This window comes from Lepus europaeus, chromosome 4 (assembly GCF_033115175.1).
Source record: "Lepus europaeus isolate LE1 chromosome 4, mLepTim1.pri, whole genome shotgun sequence".
NCBI lineage: Eukaryota > Metazoa > Chordata > Mammalia > Lagomorpha > Leporidae > Lepus > Lepus europaeus.
The window spans coordinates 23530684-23547867 of NC_084830.1; the positions used below are offsets into that span (position 1 = coordinate 23530684).

Genomic DNA, 17184 nt, shown 5'->3' on the forward strand with positions numbered 1-17184 from the left:
TTTAAAAATCCCAATGCCAGAAAAGTTTCAAAAATGTTTGTGAAGGATAGGATTGGTGATCTAAGATGACTCCTTGAAGACCCAAATTACAGGATATGTCAGGGGGTGAACTGCACTCTTACATTATATCTGATACTTTCTACTCTAGCAATTTATGAAGTTGCTGATTCAGAATCATATCTTAGTCTTCTGTATCTGCCCAAACCAGCTCCAAAGACTTAGTAGCTCCTTCTTCATCCATGAGCAAATCGGTAAATATTTTGTAAAATCCCACAACCAACTCTAGGAGAATATCTCTTGGACACACATTTGATGTTTCATTTAAACTCTCCTGTTCAATTCTGAATCCATTGTCTAACATCTGATTTCTACCATTCTGCCTGGTTATGATGCTTTATTGGGACTATCCATATTAATTGTTGTCCATCATTGACTACCATTCTAATTTCAAAGCTCTTCTAACTTTATATTATTCTGGTTCTCAGAGTTCCTGATAGGCCATCATTAGCCTCCGTTTGCAGAATAAATGATTTTAGAGTTTACTTTCTGGATATTTTTGTTGGTCCCTTAAATTCTATCTGTATCTTGCTCCACCATGTTTAGAGTCCTGAAGTCTAAATTTTATGGACTACAACAAATGGATATTTAATCCTCTGATTGATAGTTGAGACTGGCAAATGGAGAGCACTTATAAGATAACAAAGAACAATAGGAGATGCAAGGCAAGACCTCTTGGGTTCCCTCCCTCAATGGCAGCAGGTTGTTTTATCTCAAAGTCCACAGGTAGCTGTCATATGGCTCTTACATATAGCCCTGTCCAGCTCTGTTAATCTGTCTCCCAACATTGCACTACAGGCTGTTGTTATCCTACATGTTTGCTAACTCTTGGTGGTTTCCTTTAACCCTGTTAACACCTTTATATATAGTTCCTCTTTCATACTCTTCTCAATTACTTCATTTATATTTGCTATCTTTCCTGTCAGGATGCTGAAAAAAGCACTTCTATTTCCTATAATGGTACCCTGCACATAGCAGGAACTGAAAGCACTTTGAAATCTGTCTCTGGATTTGTACGCTTAAGGTGGTATTGAGCAAATGTATATTGATTATTTATTATATGCTGGACACTTTGTCTTGACTTTCACTGTATAAAGATGTATGTGACATAATCCCTTGTCCTTAATAGAAAATACTATGACAGGAACATGCAGAGACACATTGAGGAGAGCCATAGAAGGAATTTCTGAGTGCCTTTGAGAAGCAGAGCTGTGTGAGCTATGTTTCATCAAATAAGTGGAAGATTGCTAAGTACATGCTATGGGTTAAATGTTTGTGTCTCCCCTAGATTCCATATGGTGAAAGGCTCATCCCCAATGTAAAGGTATTAGGAAGTGGGGACTTGATTATTAGGCCATTAGGAATCAGTGCCCTTTCAAAAGAAACCCCAAAGCTCCTTCTTCCTTGGCCTTTCTGCCTCCTGATGAGACAGCAAGAAGAGAGCCACCTAACAACCAGGAAGCAGGCCCTCACCAGCTGAAGAATCTGCTGGCACCTTGTTCTTGGACTTCCCAGCTTCCTGAACTGCCAGAAATAAGTTTTTATTGCTTATAAATTATCCAAGATACTTTGTAATAGCATTCCAAATAGACCAAGACAAGACAACAGGGAACAATACACACAGATAGCATGCAAATGGAGGATGAACCTCTCTTAAAAACTGCAAGTGAATGTGCTGATTTGAAGGTGTTCATCTGGAAGGAGGTGAGAAGTGATAGGACTGAAAATGTAAGCAGAGGCCATATTACAGAAAATGCATAACATTCCTCAAACGTCTAGGTTTCATAGTAAGTTATGAATTTGTAGCTTTATTCTGTAGAGCTGGATCATGATAGGATTAAATGTAACATTTCTGTGTCTGCATAATTTTAAAAATTAGACCATGACTGCTATTAAGGATTAATTGTCTAATCCATAAAGTTAAATACATGCAGAAAATCCTGTTATCCACATCACAGTGATAAGAGAGGATAATAGGGGCCAGTTAAAACTTATGGAAACTAATTTTTCTAGTCTAGAATAATATTTCTCCTGCAGAGGGACCTGAATGTTTTTAGAATGCCAAAGAAAGAACCTGAAGCCCTCAACACCAGGGATGCACAAGACAATGCTTTCCTTCTAGCAGCTCTCACAATGCCCCTTAAGAGGACCCTGGTTCTTCATCTTCCCCTCACAGTCCATCCCAGAATCATATTACTTTAGCCCAGGGGACCCCGATATGTCATTTTCCCTCTATCAGAGCAGTTTCTTCTCAAGGTTCTTTTTCAGGAACTTTATCATGTTTGACTTTAAGTGTTTTCAACCAGATCCCCCTGGAGCAATCTGTCTCTATTAGAATCATTTCCTTTATGTGAAGCTATATTTTTCCTTACCTTCTGAGGGACAGAAACAAAAAGAGTAGTCTCCAGAATCCTTGAAATATCTGTGTTCATTTTGAGGAACTGAAAAAATGTTGCTAAGCTTGAAGCCCATCCATGATCAAAATGTGAAAAATGTTTTTCACTTTTTTCTTTTCTGTATATGAAAAGATTATAACCATGGATAACAAGGCCAGAAAAGATAAGTGAGTTGCATAAGGTGATATAGAATACAAGTAGCAAAGCCATAGTAGAAACTCTAGATCTTTCAACTAAGCTCATTATCATATTATAAAACAGAAGAGGACAGTGATTAATATGGAAAGTGCTAAATTGGACTGCTGCACTGAAATCTCAGTAGGGTAACCTTAGGGCTCTTAGCCTCTGTGCCTCAAGTTGTCCCTAGGAAAAAAATGGGGATAATAACTGTATATATAACAGAAGGTCGATTTGAAGATTAAACTAAAACCACATATAAAATTGTTATCATAATCATGAGTTGTTTTAATTTTTACTCTTTTCTGACTGATCTCTCCAGTCACAATTTTTTAATCTTACTGCTTGAACTCTCCTTTGTGAGCAAGTTTTTAGAAAACATTTTTAAAGATTTATTTTATTTACTTATTTGAAAGGAAGAGTTACAGAAAGGAAGAATTGAGAGAGAGAGATTTTGGAAGTGGAGCAACTGGGAGCTGGATTGGAAGTGCAGCAGCTGGGAATTGAACCAGTGCCCATAGGGGACACTAGTGCTGCAGGCAGTGGCTTAACCTACTATGCCACAACACAAGCAACATTTTCTAAATCCATTATCTTAAGTGCTTTGAAGGCCATTTCCCTTAAAACTAAACTCAATAGTGTCTTCTGTTTTTGTCATGCTACCAACAAACCCATTAGATATTTTCCAATCACTGTTTTTCCTTAAATTCTCAAAGGGATTCAGTAAAATTGACTGTTTCCTTCTTCTAACATTTGATTCTACTACTTCTTATTTGACAACCTTCCCCATTCTTTCCCCCCACTTTTTAAATATTAGAATAGTTTGACTCAAAATCTTGGGATATCTACTGTCTTTATTCAATGTCTTGATCCTAAGCAAACTCATCCATTTCCATACTATTGAATACCATCTCTATGTCCATAATTTTTGTGATATTCAATACTCAGGACTGCCCATGGAAAATACCTAATGGGACAAATGGGTAAAATATAGGAGATGCAGCTTTAGGTAAAACAAGATTGCAAAGCTGATGGCCTAGAACTTCAAGTCTTAGAGACTAGTCTTTAGGTGTACATGACAGGATTTGATGAGTTACAGAATTATTTTTTCATATAGTATCATAAATTGTTTCTGACAAGGGCTTTTGAAGAAGAGAGTTCTTCACACAATTTATTTTTCATCTCATGTGAGATTGCAATTTTGAGGAAATTCTATTGAGGCATAGAAGGGAAACATTCTCAGATGAATTATTTGGTAGATATCACTCTTGATTAATTAGTAAAATATCCATGACATTCATTTTGTTGGTTCTTTAATTCATCCCTGATTTCTTTGCTCTATGTCTAGGACAGTTTTAGCATATGAATTAGGAGGTAAGAATTGTCCAACAGATTATGTAAGAGCAAAGGCAGCAAAGACAAAACTGCACTCTTCCCATGTTAGAGTAAGCTAATGCTAAGACTGTTACATAGCGGGAGGTGGGATTCAAAGACTTACCGGTTACATTTCATTAATGAGGATAAGAGAGAAATTTATTCTGCTGGATCTGAAAGGAAGCAGACTAGAAACAAACTCCTCTTTATTGCTTTAGAATAGTTGGGAAGACAAGTTTAGCAATGAGGCAGAACATTGAGAAAGTAGAAGCAGAGCAAAAAGTGAAGCCTCCATCTTCCTGGAGAAGTAACTCAGAGACAGTGCATAGAATTGCTGATCACCCAGAAAATGGGGCCAGGCCCTGGAACTACATGCTCACGGCCATCTTAAAGGAAGATGTAGTCTGCTAAACAAGAGATTTCTGAGGAACCCCCTAGAAGGACTGGGATACAGAATATGAGCATACTCAAATATTTAATCCCTTGAAACTTCAAAAATCCAGTGGGTACTCCAAGTTCTTCTGCTATCTGCTACCAGATGAAATATGTTCTAAATCTCCACCACAGCCAGCTATTTCAGCCTGTGTCGTCTAGTAGGAGTATGATGAAGGATGCTGGAGAAGGAAGCTATGCAATTATATCTGCTTTCTTCAAGTAATTTCTGTTCAGGAAATTTCTCCAATTGCTGGGACACCAGTTACAGGTTCAGTTTGTCTCATTCTGGTGAATTAGGGTGGATTTCATCGAACTTGAGAGGAAGAAGTTTACTGGACCAAAGGCCATATCAAAGATCCCTTAAAATAAGGAGCCATTAAGTGCATAAATTTAAATAAGGATGGATTAACTTACAGTGATCATGACACCACACAGATCAGATTACCTTTTACTCTCAATCATTGAGTGTAAAGAAAAAGTTATGTCAAGAGTAAAGAAACTAAGGGTTTATAATCCCAATAGATATGTAATAACTAGACTTCTGCAAAGGACTGCAACATTTCCCAACAACCATGGTTTGTAATTCCCAGGAATTAATGGACCAGAGATATTACGTTAAACACAAGGATGTTTCAAAATTCCAAGGAATGCAAATTATTTAGAAATGATTGCAAGCAATTTTACATTAAAGATACCAGTGAAAGAGATTTTGCATACCATGGTCCAGATGTCAAGTAATTTCTGTCCATTTGGAACTGATGGCTTGTCTGTGATATCAAAAAAACACATCCATTGCTTCATGCTGCATTTAAACCTACAAATATTAACTTGATAATTCATAGGAGCATAAAAGGGTGAGGCCAGAACATTAGTGCATAGGGAGCTCTTGAATTTTCTAAAATGTAAGAAGTCTATAACAAAAATACTTTTTACAGAGAAACCATAAAGCAATGTCCCAATCTATCCCCAGTGAGATAGATTACCTGGGTAAAGAAGTTCTCAGATATTGTCTTTTTTGCTTTTTCAAAGGTGGAGGCACAAACTTGTATACTTTCTCCCCCCCCCCTTTTTTTTAATCTTGTTACATAGGAGGTATTTAGGGTTAGCATTCCCAGGAGATATATTTTCAAGCTTAATCAGAAACTGTCCTTTTTGTGTATTTCATTTAATGCCAGAAATGTAATTTTTGGGCATATCAGTGTATCTCTTGCCAACCCAATGCAGAGATTAATATTGGGAATAGCTTCCTGTATTTGTTAACTCTGTTCTTTGAGCTTTAAGGTCTTGAAGGGCCTGAATAATGTCCCCATTGTGTGGGGAATTGTGTGGTTGGGAGAAGTGTTGTGTATATAAATTCAGGAAAATAATACTTCATCATTCCTAGAGCTTAAGTCTCTGAAAAGTATCAAGTTCAGGAAAATCAAATGTAGGATCACATAAAACAGCAGATTAAGAGAGAATATTTTAGACATAAAATTTCCAGCAAGTACTCACTTTTAAAACATGTGCTTCTCTTGGTGAACTTTTTCTAGAATCACATTCTCTATTGATTTGGGAATAACCATGTAAAATGGTGATCTACTAAGGAAGAATTCGACAGCTTTATAGTACTTAGATAATACTTTTTTTTTACACATATACTTCATATATTTGAAAGAGTAAGAAAGGGAGACAGAGAAAAATAATGATTATAGACAGATAATAGAGAGAGATATATAGAGAGAGTGAAAACCCATCTGTTATTTCATTTCCCAAATACCTACAATAGGCAGGGGGGAGGGGCAGAACCGGGATATGGAAATTCAATCTGGGTATTTCACACTGGCAGTTGGAACCCAACTACTGGAGGTATCATTGCTGCCTCCCAGGGCACACATCAGCAGGAAACATGAACTGGAATTGAACTGAGACCTTCCAGTATGAGGCACTGGTGTCCTAACCAGTGTCTTAACAACTTGCATAAATGCCCACCACAGTTTAAGTTTCCTAAAGTGAAAAAATACAAGGGCCAAAGGGATATGCAGCTTTAAAATTGTTTAGAAGCACATTAAACTGTATTATCTCTCAGCTGCAGTCACCAATATGGTGATTAATTTGTGTACTTAGCTTTTAACAAATTGTAAAATGTTTGACTCATGTTGTAAACTGTGCTCTTCTATTCTCCCTACTCCTCCTTATTTTATTATGAAAGTGAGAATCTATAGCAAAGCTGAATTTCACTGAATGTCAGGTGTAGGTTATCAGGGAAAAACAGTGAGGCAAAGGAACGTTGGCTATTTGTCAATGCTCATTCATGTACAGCCAAAAGGATATATGTATCTTGTGAGGAAATGGTGTGGGTGAGTACACACAGTGATACGGGAACTTCTTGTTCACATAGAAATGAGTCATCCAAAATAGGCGTGTTAACAAATTTGAATAGATGTGTCAATGTTACTCTCCAAGAAAGGTGTTACAGTACTGCTAACAAAAATTCTTTTGTCCAATTTATTTCACTGCATCTTTGAAGAACTGGTATGTTGGAACAGACGTAGTTATAAAATTAGGATAGGTTTATGTAATCCTGAAAATGGATTGATTCTGGAGCTTCAGTGTCACAGGCAAGATATCAAATGAGCCTGAAGTGAGTCATACCTATGAGACTAGAAATCTGATCTGTCTTTCCCATTGGGTTCCCAGTCCTTATCATGCACTGCATAAAACATATTAGGTATCCCACAACTACTTTTGATGAGTTAATGAATTAATGATCTCAAACCTTCATCCAAGCTACAGCCTTCCTAATTGTTTTCCATGTAGGTTTCATGGAAAACCCTGGACTATGATTTTGACTTCATTTTCTCACTGGCCCTGGAGAGCTACCCTGAGCCCTTTCAAGGGGTCCTCATCAATTGTCAATGCTGTCTGCCACACACCCTCTCCTAATAAAGAGACTGTTTATGATTGAGATGACCCTCCTGACTTTGAGTACAATTCATACTCTACACATGTGCCTCTTCAACACATCAACAAAATTGGAACCTCTGGGTAAGAAGCCCACTTTTAGGGTTTGAGGAATCTGTAGCACTGGAAATCCTCGTTGTAACAAGTGCCTTGGTTTGGACATGCTTTCTGCCGCTATTTTTTTTTCCTTGAGCACCTCCAAATGTTGCCTCATCTTGTCTCAGGGCTAGACTTTAGAATGATCAACACCAAAAGGCAGAACATGGAAAAATGGGTGGGAATCAGAGAGAAGTGCATTTTAATACGCTATGGGAGGGTCTCAAAAAGTTCATGTAAAATGTGATATATAAAAAATAATGCATGAATTTGAGACATTTTTTCACTAACTTAAACTTATCATTTAATTCCATTTTTTTCACACACTTTACAAAGTATCATAGTATAAGCAAAAGCCTTTCAAATAGGCTTATCAAAGTACTAAAATAATTCAAATATAGACAGCATGATGATTTGCTAAGGGGAGAGAAAAATAAAGTTCTATATTCATAAAAAGATACTTACATACATTATCTAAGACACGTGGTTTCCTTCCTTCAATTCCTATTTGAAAGAACATGGCAGATTCCCCTACCCCATCATATTTTGAAAGACCTAGCAATATCATGGTAGCCATACAACTTCAATGTAATGCAAGTTAGCAATTTCACTTCTAAGTTTATAAAGTTAATTTTTATGTCATAAGCCTGGTTCAGGGGGACTGCATCCTAGAAAAAGTATACATGGTTTTTAGAGTCTAGCATATTCAGTTGTGAAGTTCAGCACTGATTCTAACAAGCAGTGTGAATTCTGGCAAATGTATTCACTTCCCTGAAGATAAAAAATGTGTCCATAAATAAGAATATAAACACACAAAAATTAGTATATGCATAGTCGTGCTGTATATATATTAAATGTCTGATGTGTATGTAGTATACATGTGATATATATTCACTTGGGTAATTTTTGATATCTCTTAAAATGTTTGTTTCTTTTTGACATGCAGCTTGAAGTCACGTATCAAGTAGTAATGGCTAGCTTTTATTGCAACCATATAACATGTTCAGCTGGCATTGTGCTCAATACCTCATTAAATTACTTCCTTTAATTGTTACAACTCTCTTGTGGAACTGATGTCTAGAGATTAAGGAAAAAAGGCTTAGAGCACTTAAAATATTCCTCTGTGTGGCACAAGTCAATGGTTCAGTGACACTGGCAATCAGGCAGTCAGGACACTAGGAATGGATTTTGAATTCCTAAGCAGTGCTGGCAAATGGTGTTACTCTATGTGGAATCACACTGTCATTTTCTTATCAGCAATAACACCTGCAAAACTCCAGTCTGTTGATGATGCTCTGAGTGATGCTGATTAATTTACTTACTTTTCCTATTCTACAGATATCTCATGCCTCAAAGCATGTAATCCAGAGAGCTGAAAATTTGTTGGTTAATGACAATCACAACAACCCATATCAGGCAACATAGATATAAGAAGAACAAAATAGATTTTTTAAAATTCCAGCAGTTTTTATGTGTGAGCTGTACAAAGTTCAATAAACACAATTATACTTTTCTCCACCCACCATGTACATACACTTTTCTACTGTGTTTGGACAATGACTGTAGACATAAAGTATTTCTTCTTGCCTTGTTAAAGAATGTGTTGAAAAGAATAGTTTGAAAAGGCAGTGTTGTGAAATTGTGAACAAGTTTTTCATTTTCTTCCCTTGGAACATCTATAGTTCTTTCTTGTAAGGAACATACCCCTGAAAAATTTAGCTTAAATTTAACATTTTGAGAATGAAAATGGTTTAAATGTCAATTATTTAATGAATTTCTCCAGTGGGACATCCACTCAGTTCTCTTTTGAGTAAGTCTTGATTTTTATATATCTGATTGATTTCAATTATATGCATATTGTACTGAGGTTGATCTAAATCACTTTCATGACACTTATGTCATTATGTAGATTTGTGACTGAAAAAATAAACCAGTGAACACACAGACTTTCTAAAGTAAGTTTCAGAATCCCCACTATCTTTATTATATTTAACCCTCATTTTTTGCTTAGAATTGAGAGAGAGAGAATGTAAGCCCTTGCTATTCACAAGGGCATTGTGTGCATTTCAATTCAATATAAGAGCAATGGACAGGTGCTGGAGAGAACACTCAACTGGCAAACAAGTCGATTTTGGTAAATTACTTAGATTGTTTGGGCCTTAGTAGCCTTTTTGGGCAAATGGCAGTAAAAAATGCCGTCTAACTTCTCAGTTTGTAAGGCTAAAATGAGAACTACACAAAGGCATTTTATAAATCACAAAGTACTTCACAAATGTTGTTTTCACTGCAACTGCAATTCTAATTGGTTGGTGCTTTCAAAATCTCTTCGAGGCACGTTTGCAGATAACTATTCTTAAAAATTCATCTTCTCTTGGGAGCACTGGCAGAAAAGATGAGTTGTTGAGAGAATTGTTGTTATTATAATATTCATAATAAAATAATAACTTTTTTTAAGAGTGGACAGTGAGAGAGAGAGAGAGAGAGAGAGAGAGAGAGAGAGAAAGGTCTTCCTTTTCTGTTGGTTCACCCCCAAATGGTCGCTGTGGCTGGCGCTCTGCGGCCGGTGCACTGCACTGATCCGAAGCCAGGAGCCAGGTGCTTCTCCTAGTCTCCCATGCGGGTGCAGGGCCATCCTCCACTGCACTCCTGGGCCACAGCAGAGAGCTTGACTGGAAGAGGGGCAACCGGGACAGAATCCGGCGCCCCAACCGGGACTAGAACCCAGGGTGCCCGGCGCCGCAGGCGGAGGATTAGGCAAGTGAGCCGCAGCGCCGGCCAATAATAACATTTGTAATGCAAACAATAAGGATGCACAAATTGGGGGGCTTTGAAAAAAATCATGGGTCCCAATGGGCGTTTCCTCTAGGCAATATTCTCTGTTGTCGTCATCCTTCTCTCTTATTGTCTCCCTTTAAAAAAACCTCCAAGTGTTCCTTATGTGTTCTCATTCCTTGTGATCTTGGATGATCTTATACCAGAGGATATTGTCCTCACATGGTAGACTACTGTGTAATTTGTATTAAAACTGCCTTGCCGTCACAATATCCTCTGCTGTATTTCCAAAGAAACTACAGAATTAGTTTTAAAACCTGATAAATGTCACACAATTTAACAGATTCCTGTATTGAGCTGAATTGAATAAGCATTTATGGAAGACTTTGACTTTGATGTCATCATATTCTAATTATGTTCTTTACAGTTAGGTAGAACCTTCAGAACTTTTCCCCAGAAGTGAGAAATGGAAAGATCACAATTTTGGCTAGCAGATTCTGTATGACTTAAAATCTTGGCTAAACATTGATTAGTTGCCAACCTTTAAAAATATGAAGACATAATGAAGTTCCAGCATTCTGACTTCTGTTGAAGTATCAAGATATGTAGCAACACTTAGCTCCTCTATGACAACTATAGCAGTGACTGGGGAGCAGTGAACTGCTTTAGAAGGGCAAGCTGTGATCAGTGCGCCACACATTTCCACCTCATTCATTTGTGTCATTGGACTGGTTCCTGTAGGATCTGAGTTTGTGGCCCTTCTTATTCTGTGGCCCCACAGAAATAACCCAGTTAAATCCCATCTCATAATCAGCTAGTCATGAGTGAAATCATGGACAGATGGTTTAAGGTGAACATATGTTGTTGATCTGTTTCTGTTATTTCATTAACAATTTTGCCAGCATTTTAAACTATCTAATCATATGTCACAAACCATAACTGAAGCATCAGTTTTGTTGAACTGTTTATTTTTAAATTCCAAGTGAAAGCACTTTGAGGTTTGATCTATAGTTCAAGGGGTAATGTTATCAGATTAGTAAATATGAGAGTTTTAGGCATGTTCTGAATACACACTTGGCACATTCCTGAGATGTCTGAGTATTAGAAATGACATCTCTAGTTCTGAGTTTTTAAAATATGGATTTCTGGAGACTGAAAGGCTTCCCATGAAATGTTAATATGGGTGATATATTAGAGGCAAGGGTGTATTACACTTTGAGGCTGGATGTCTGAGACACTTTAAAGTTTCTAGAGTTTTCTGAAGGAATTACAAACCCCTTCCCCGATACTCCATGCTTAAGGGTATTAGCTTAAAAGCTGATATGGATAAGTCTATGACAAAGAAAAATGAGGTCATGTTAATAGCTAGGGGCGATTTAACAGTACTATAAAACATTTTTTTTTGGAGAATAACCCTATCTTTTCTTTTAGATTTCTGGGGTCTCATTTTCTGTTAATTGGATGATCAATATCTTAGGGCCTGAGACAATAGTGTACACCTACAGAAGGGTGTCAGAAGTACTTGCTTAGTGTACTTTAAATGTTATAGATCAGAAGTACAAAATGAGTGTCTAGGCTTCCACATTGTCTGGAATAGGTCACTAAGCTGGAAGATCCTCACATAGAGATTCAGGGTGTTTCTGTGTCTCTATAAATAACGGGAACTTTCAAGGATGACTTGGCCATGGTGCATGACTGCCCAAAGAATTAGGGATGTGGGGTTCAAAGATAGGTGATATTTTGACATTAGAGAAGGCCTTCCTATATGTTTGGCTTTCAGTAAAGGCGAATTAGACTAATCATCATCAGCCAACTGTGCAATTATCCACAGAGGATAGGGCCCCAGGGAGAGATGGCAGAGCCAATGCCAAGAGAATACATCATTTGAGTTGTAGACAAACACTTCCTACATGACTAGTAATTCATATGCTCTTGGGTCCCCTGTATCCTGGTGAACTGTTGTGTCAATGAGAAGCCATACATGAAAACATCAAAACTGTCACAGAAGAATAGTGATGCAGATTCCAAAACTCAGTTTAGCATTTCCTTTTGTTTTGAGTCAGAATGACTTTAGTGTAGTTAGGAAGATAAACATGGGTGAAAATAACTGTAGTGATAGTCACAGGGAAGTAACAAATGTGTGGCATAGTGGAAGTCACTTTTTCTTCTTGACAAACTCACAGACAAAGTACATGGTGAGGTGGCACTCTGTGTCATTCCACCTGCCTGAGCTCAACATTTCCACACAGTCCTCATGACCATAGGGGTCACTGGGCTCCCCCTCCTTCCAGTTGCTGTAGTTCTGCAGTGGAGTATTGTCTGTGAACACGTACTGCCCCTCCCTTTCAAGATCATTCACCCCAATGAACACCCGGAAGAAGCCACTCTTGGCGACGTAGTCAGCAATAAGTGTGTTGGCAGCTTCATCTTTGGGCATCGCTAGCATTCCTCCCCGGATCCTGCAGTGAGTCACTGACTCTCTGTAGTTCTTCTCCTCCTGCACGATGTAATAGAATTTCTCTTCAGTTTCTCTAATCCCTGCTATGACTTTGTGGGGAGAAAAAGAAGTGTCATTGCATGTCTCAAAGAGAGAAAAAACAAGTACATGTATAAAGTTGCCGGATCGAAATTCATTGATTCAACATTCAAGAACTGTTCCACAGGTCCTTGTTATAAGGTGATCATTGGTTTAATTTTTTCACTCCATTCTAGTTTGCAAATGGAGAATGAAATTCTACCAGTAGTCCTCACTGACTTTCATTAATTTCCCACGCAGCTGTCCAGCAGACAGCTACGCTGAAAAGGTCTTGTAATCGGAACAAGCGTCCTCCTTAACTCACTCTGATTTCCCCAACCTAGTTTATGCCTTATCCACATGTATAGCCTCACAAGCATGCTTCTGTCCTCTACTCCTTGCTTCTCATGCCTGGAAAAAATCTTCTCATTGCTTTTCTATCTTGGAAACTCTTGTCTTTTTAGATTGCAAAGGAAATAGTATCTGCTGTAAAAATTCTTTCCAATGCCCCTGGAGGGACATAGTAGTTCTTATGGGCTCTTCCCTTTGTTTCCTTTGTTCTATCTACTTCCTCCTTTGTAGCATTCAACATAATCTAGTCTTTGGGTGTGTGTATGTGTGTGTGTGTTTTATGTTTTTCCAACTCAACTCTAAATATCTTGAGGATGCTGATCAAATCTTTGATACTGCTCAGCCTCAGTGTCTAGAATAATTCAAGGCATGGTAAATGCTTATTGAAAAAATTTGGGAATGACAAAGAAATTTGTCAACCTTGGGCCAAATTCTTGCATCAAGAACATGTGCATTGATTGAACTTGCCCATTTTTTTGCCATAAACAAGAGGGAGACTGAATTGTTAAGGAAGCTTAGCACAGGACCAAGGAGTGAGAATGATCTTGAGCTCAGAATATGGCATATGTAGGCGTATTTAAAAGTTGACAGAAATGAATATTATACAAAAATTGTTCATGCATTTCCAAACATTTTTTGAACCAAAATATAGTTTTAAGTGTATTTTTCATGAACTTTTTGAAGTCTTTTGATGTGTTTTGGGTTACAGGGACATCTAAATGACATCTAAATTTTAGGGTCCATAGCTTTAATTCACAAAGACTTTGATAATCACTGAATGTTAAGAAATATTGCTCTTGGAGCTGGCTCTGTGGCCTAGAGGTAAGGCCACCACTTGCAGTGTCGGCATCCCACATGTGTGCAGGTTCAAGTCCTGGCTGCTCCACTTCTGATCCAGCTCTCTGCTATGACCTAGGAAAGCAGTAGAAGATGGCTCAAGGCCTTGGCCTCTGCACCCATGTGGGAGATCTGGAAGAGGCCACTGGCTCCTGGCTTCAGGATCAGTTCAGCTCTGGCTATTGTGGCCATCTGGGGAGTTAACCAGTGGATGGAAGACCTCTCTCTCTGCCTCTGCCTCTCTGTAACTCTGCCTTTCAAATGAATAAACCAATATTTAAAAAATATTATTGCTCCACATTATACCTTAGGATCTGGTGTATTCATGATAGTCTCAGGCCTATCAGAGACAGAATCTTCAGTTAAGATCAGAACTATAATTACAGGGGTAAGCTAATGTCAAGTAGTTCCTGTGCCCTCTAGTATCACTAGATAGAATGAACTCAAGATAACATTTGTGTGCTTCTAACAATATACAACAAATATTACTGCATTATAATAAATAAAATCACAACAAAATGAAACTAATTGTGATATAATTACAAGAGGTCCATTATTATTGCTGACTCAGAATGAATACCTAAGACCCATCTACTAAAGGCTTTACTGTTAACTCTTGCAGGGAAATGGCCAAGGAATAAAAAAGATGACTAATATGAGAACTCATAAAAACTTAAAGAAACACACAGTGCTTAGACCAATTTATGCTGTAGATAGATGCAGGATTTAGAAAAACCTGTATTCAAATTCCTGTTCCAGTGCTTATTAGTTCTGGATCTATAGGCAAAGTACACTCTCTAAGCTTCCATTTAATTATAGTACCTACATTATAACAACTAGAATGGAAATCAGTGATATAATACTGGTAGTTATGCACTATTCCAAGGACTCAACGAAACAGCAGTTTTTTCCATTATTGTTTCAGTTTTTTGATTTGCCTGTTATATTTGACTCTTTCTGACTGTTTTTATTCTTAAGGCATAATTTACCAAATTTTGTCCTTTGCACCATTCTCTAATTTCAGAAAGTACCTTTTTCTATTTGTAGGTGATGTACATGTGTAAATGTATGGACTTGAGGTATTCTGGAATCTGAGTAGATAGCGTTTTGGGTGACCTTAAACTGGTGACACTATCTCATTAAGTTTTTGTCTATCCAAAGGTATTTCCTGATAAGAGTATGGAATTGCAATGATGAAAGGAATTAAATCAATTGATATATAGCACAAAGCAGAAGACAATATGCTCACCATTCTTGACGAACTTCATAGACGTCTTGAGCCGAGCAACACTAATGTCCAGTTGTCCAACAACTTTCCGGTATCTTCCACAGTCACACACAGTACCTTTTAGATAACAAAAACTGTGAATTCCTGTTGAAGTACATGTACAGCAATTGGAAAACCTCTCTCCCTAATATTTACTATATTTTTCTTTTATGACTATCACTCTGTGAATGGCTATAATTCTAACCTTTTATTTAAAACAAGGTTTCCAATTGCCGTCATCTTCAGGAATCCAGAAATTATCATCTTACATGTTTTGAAAGTTTAGAGACAGTTTTAAATTAAATCTTTAAAAAGAAGAAGACATATGACAAGCCACTGCAGCCACATTGTGAACCATTTGGCATTCTTGCTGAACACAGAACGTGTCTGTCCTATCTCAGAATAAAATTTTCACAGCTTCCTTAAAACATATTTCCAGCCAGTCCTCTTTTCAGTTACTGCATTATTCACTAACTCGCACAATTCTCCCCCGGGAAGGGACACTTACCAAGATTCAATCAAATGTTAGTACTGATTATCCACTTGACGGAGAACATGCATGTTTCAAGGACTAAGTTCAGATTCTATAAATTAGTAGATCCAATTTGCTGTTTTGAAGGCCAGTTTTCCAGTTTGTGGACCAACTACAATTTTAATTGGCATTCCTTTCCCTTTTGCTCACTTATGTTTTTAACTACCTACTAATATTGTCAGAGAGAAGAAATTGTAAGGAACAGGATAAAAATATTCAAATGATTGTCTTTTTTTGTTTAATGGCTGTTTCATGTAAACATTTTCATTGTTTTTTTTTTTGAGAGTATGAAAAGTAAAAGTAATCTTATTAGCCTTAAAGAAAAACATCTGTGACTTTATCCATATTCATAGCTAAACAGAGGAATGTCAAACAATTCTTAGAACTAGTGTTCACTGCACCCCAGTGGATACAAACAACTGAAATTTCTCAAGAACAATTTCCTTCATTCCCTGCATTAAACTCTGGAAATAAAACTTTTTTCTATACTCAGGGAGAATCTTCCTGGCTGTGGAAAGCAGATTCCGTAGCCATGGGGCCCTTGTGGAGCCAGCCGGTCTACTGCTGGTCAGCTGCTGGCCAGGAGCTTGTTCAGATGCTAGCGGAATGGAACACATGGCAGCAATCCCTCATAGCCTAGGAGGAGGGCTGCTTCCTGAGGTGCAGAGTCTGGCCCTCATTGTAGGCATGACTGGGGTGGAATGTGATTGGAAGTCACCATGGAGAGACAGGAGAGTTCTCTTTCCTTTACCCAAAGGAGCACAAGGGCACATTGTTCAGACTTCTGTTTTTCCTTAAAATGCATTAACTGTGTGACAAATGCATTTGGGATTATTCTAGAGACAAAAGAGTAAAAGGAGCATATCTCACCTGCCTTGCCTTTTCCTCCGGGAATCCCAAGCAACCCTTTTTCCCCTTTCTCACCTGAATAAAGACAACAGCATCCACAAAACATCAGTGAAATTAAAAGATAAATCACTCAAGTACACAATATCTTTTAGACCTAAAATTACATACAAAATAGTTTTCCAAATTTCATTTGCAGTATCTCCAAATAATAATATTTACTTTTACATAAGTAATTTAATTTCAAGGTGGTTGTGTGGGTTCATCTAATCAGTCAAGTCATAATTTGTTTAGATTCAATGTAAAATTCCAGTGGGATGTGTAAGGAACACTTGAATTTGTGTTACCCATCCTACTAACATTTTTCTTCCTGAACAAGGCTAATGAAATTCTCAGCATGTTTTTAATTTTAAAAATACCATTGTTTTACAAACCTCAATCAACTGGTTACCAAATTACAGTGTCAGTGTATTATGTCCCACAGGATTTCATGTGACTTTGCCCTTGAGTTTTCAAAAAACATGCACTTGCATTTTTTTAATTAATTCAACAAATATTTACTGTGTACCTACTATAAGCAAAATAA

At 37.5% G+C, this 17184-nt stretch overlaps 1 protein-coding gene across 1 annotated transcript in view; it reads right to left on the reverse strand.

The window, feature by feature from the left end:
- Positions 1-7756: 7756 nt before the first annotated feature.
- Positions 7757-17184, reverse strand: part of COLEC10 (collectin subfamily member 10) — a 39066-nt gene continuing 29638 nt past the window's right edge. Inside the window, exons 4-6 of the mRNA XM_062188072.1 lie at positions 16623-16676; positions 15203-15298; positions 7757-12797 (exon numbers count right to left, since the gene is read on the reverse strand). Coding sequence (XP_062044056.1) covers positions 12406-12797; positions 15203-15298; positions 16623-16676 — 542 coding nt within the window. The 3' untranslated portion in view covers positions 7757-12405. The remainder of the gene's footprint in view (positions 12798-15202; positions 15299-16622; positions 16677-17184) is intronic.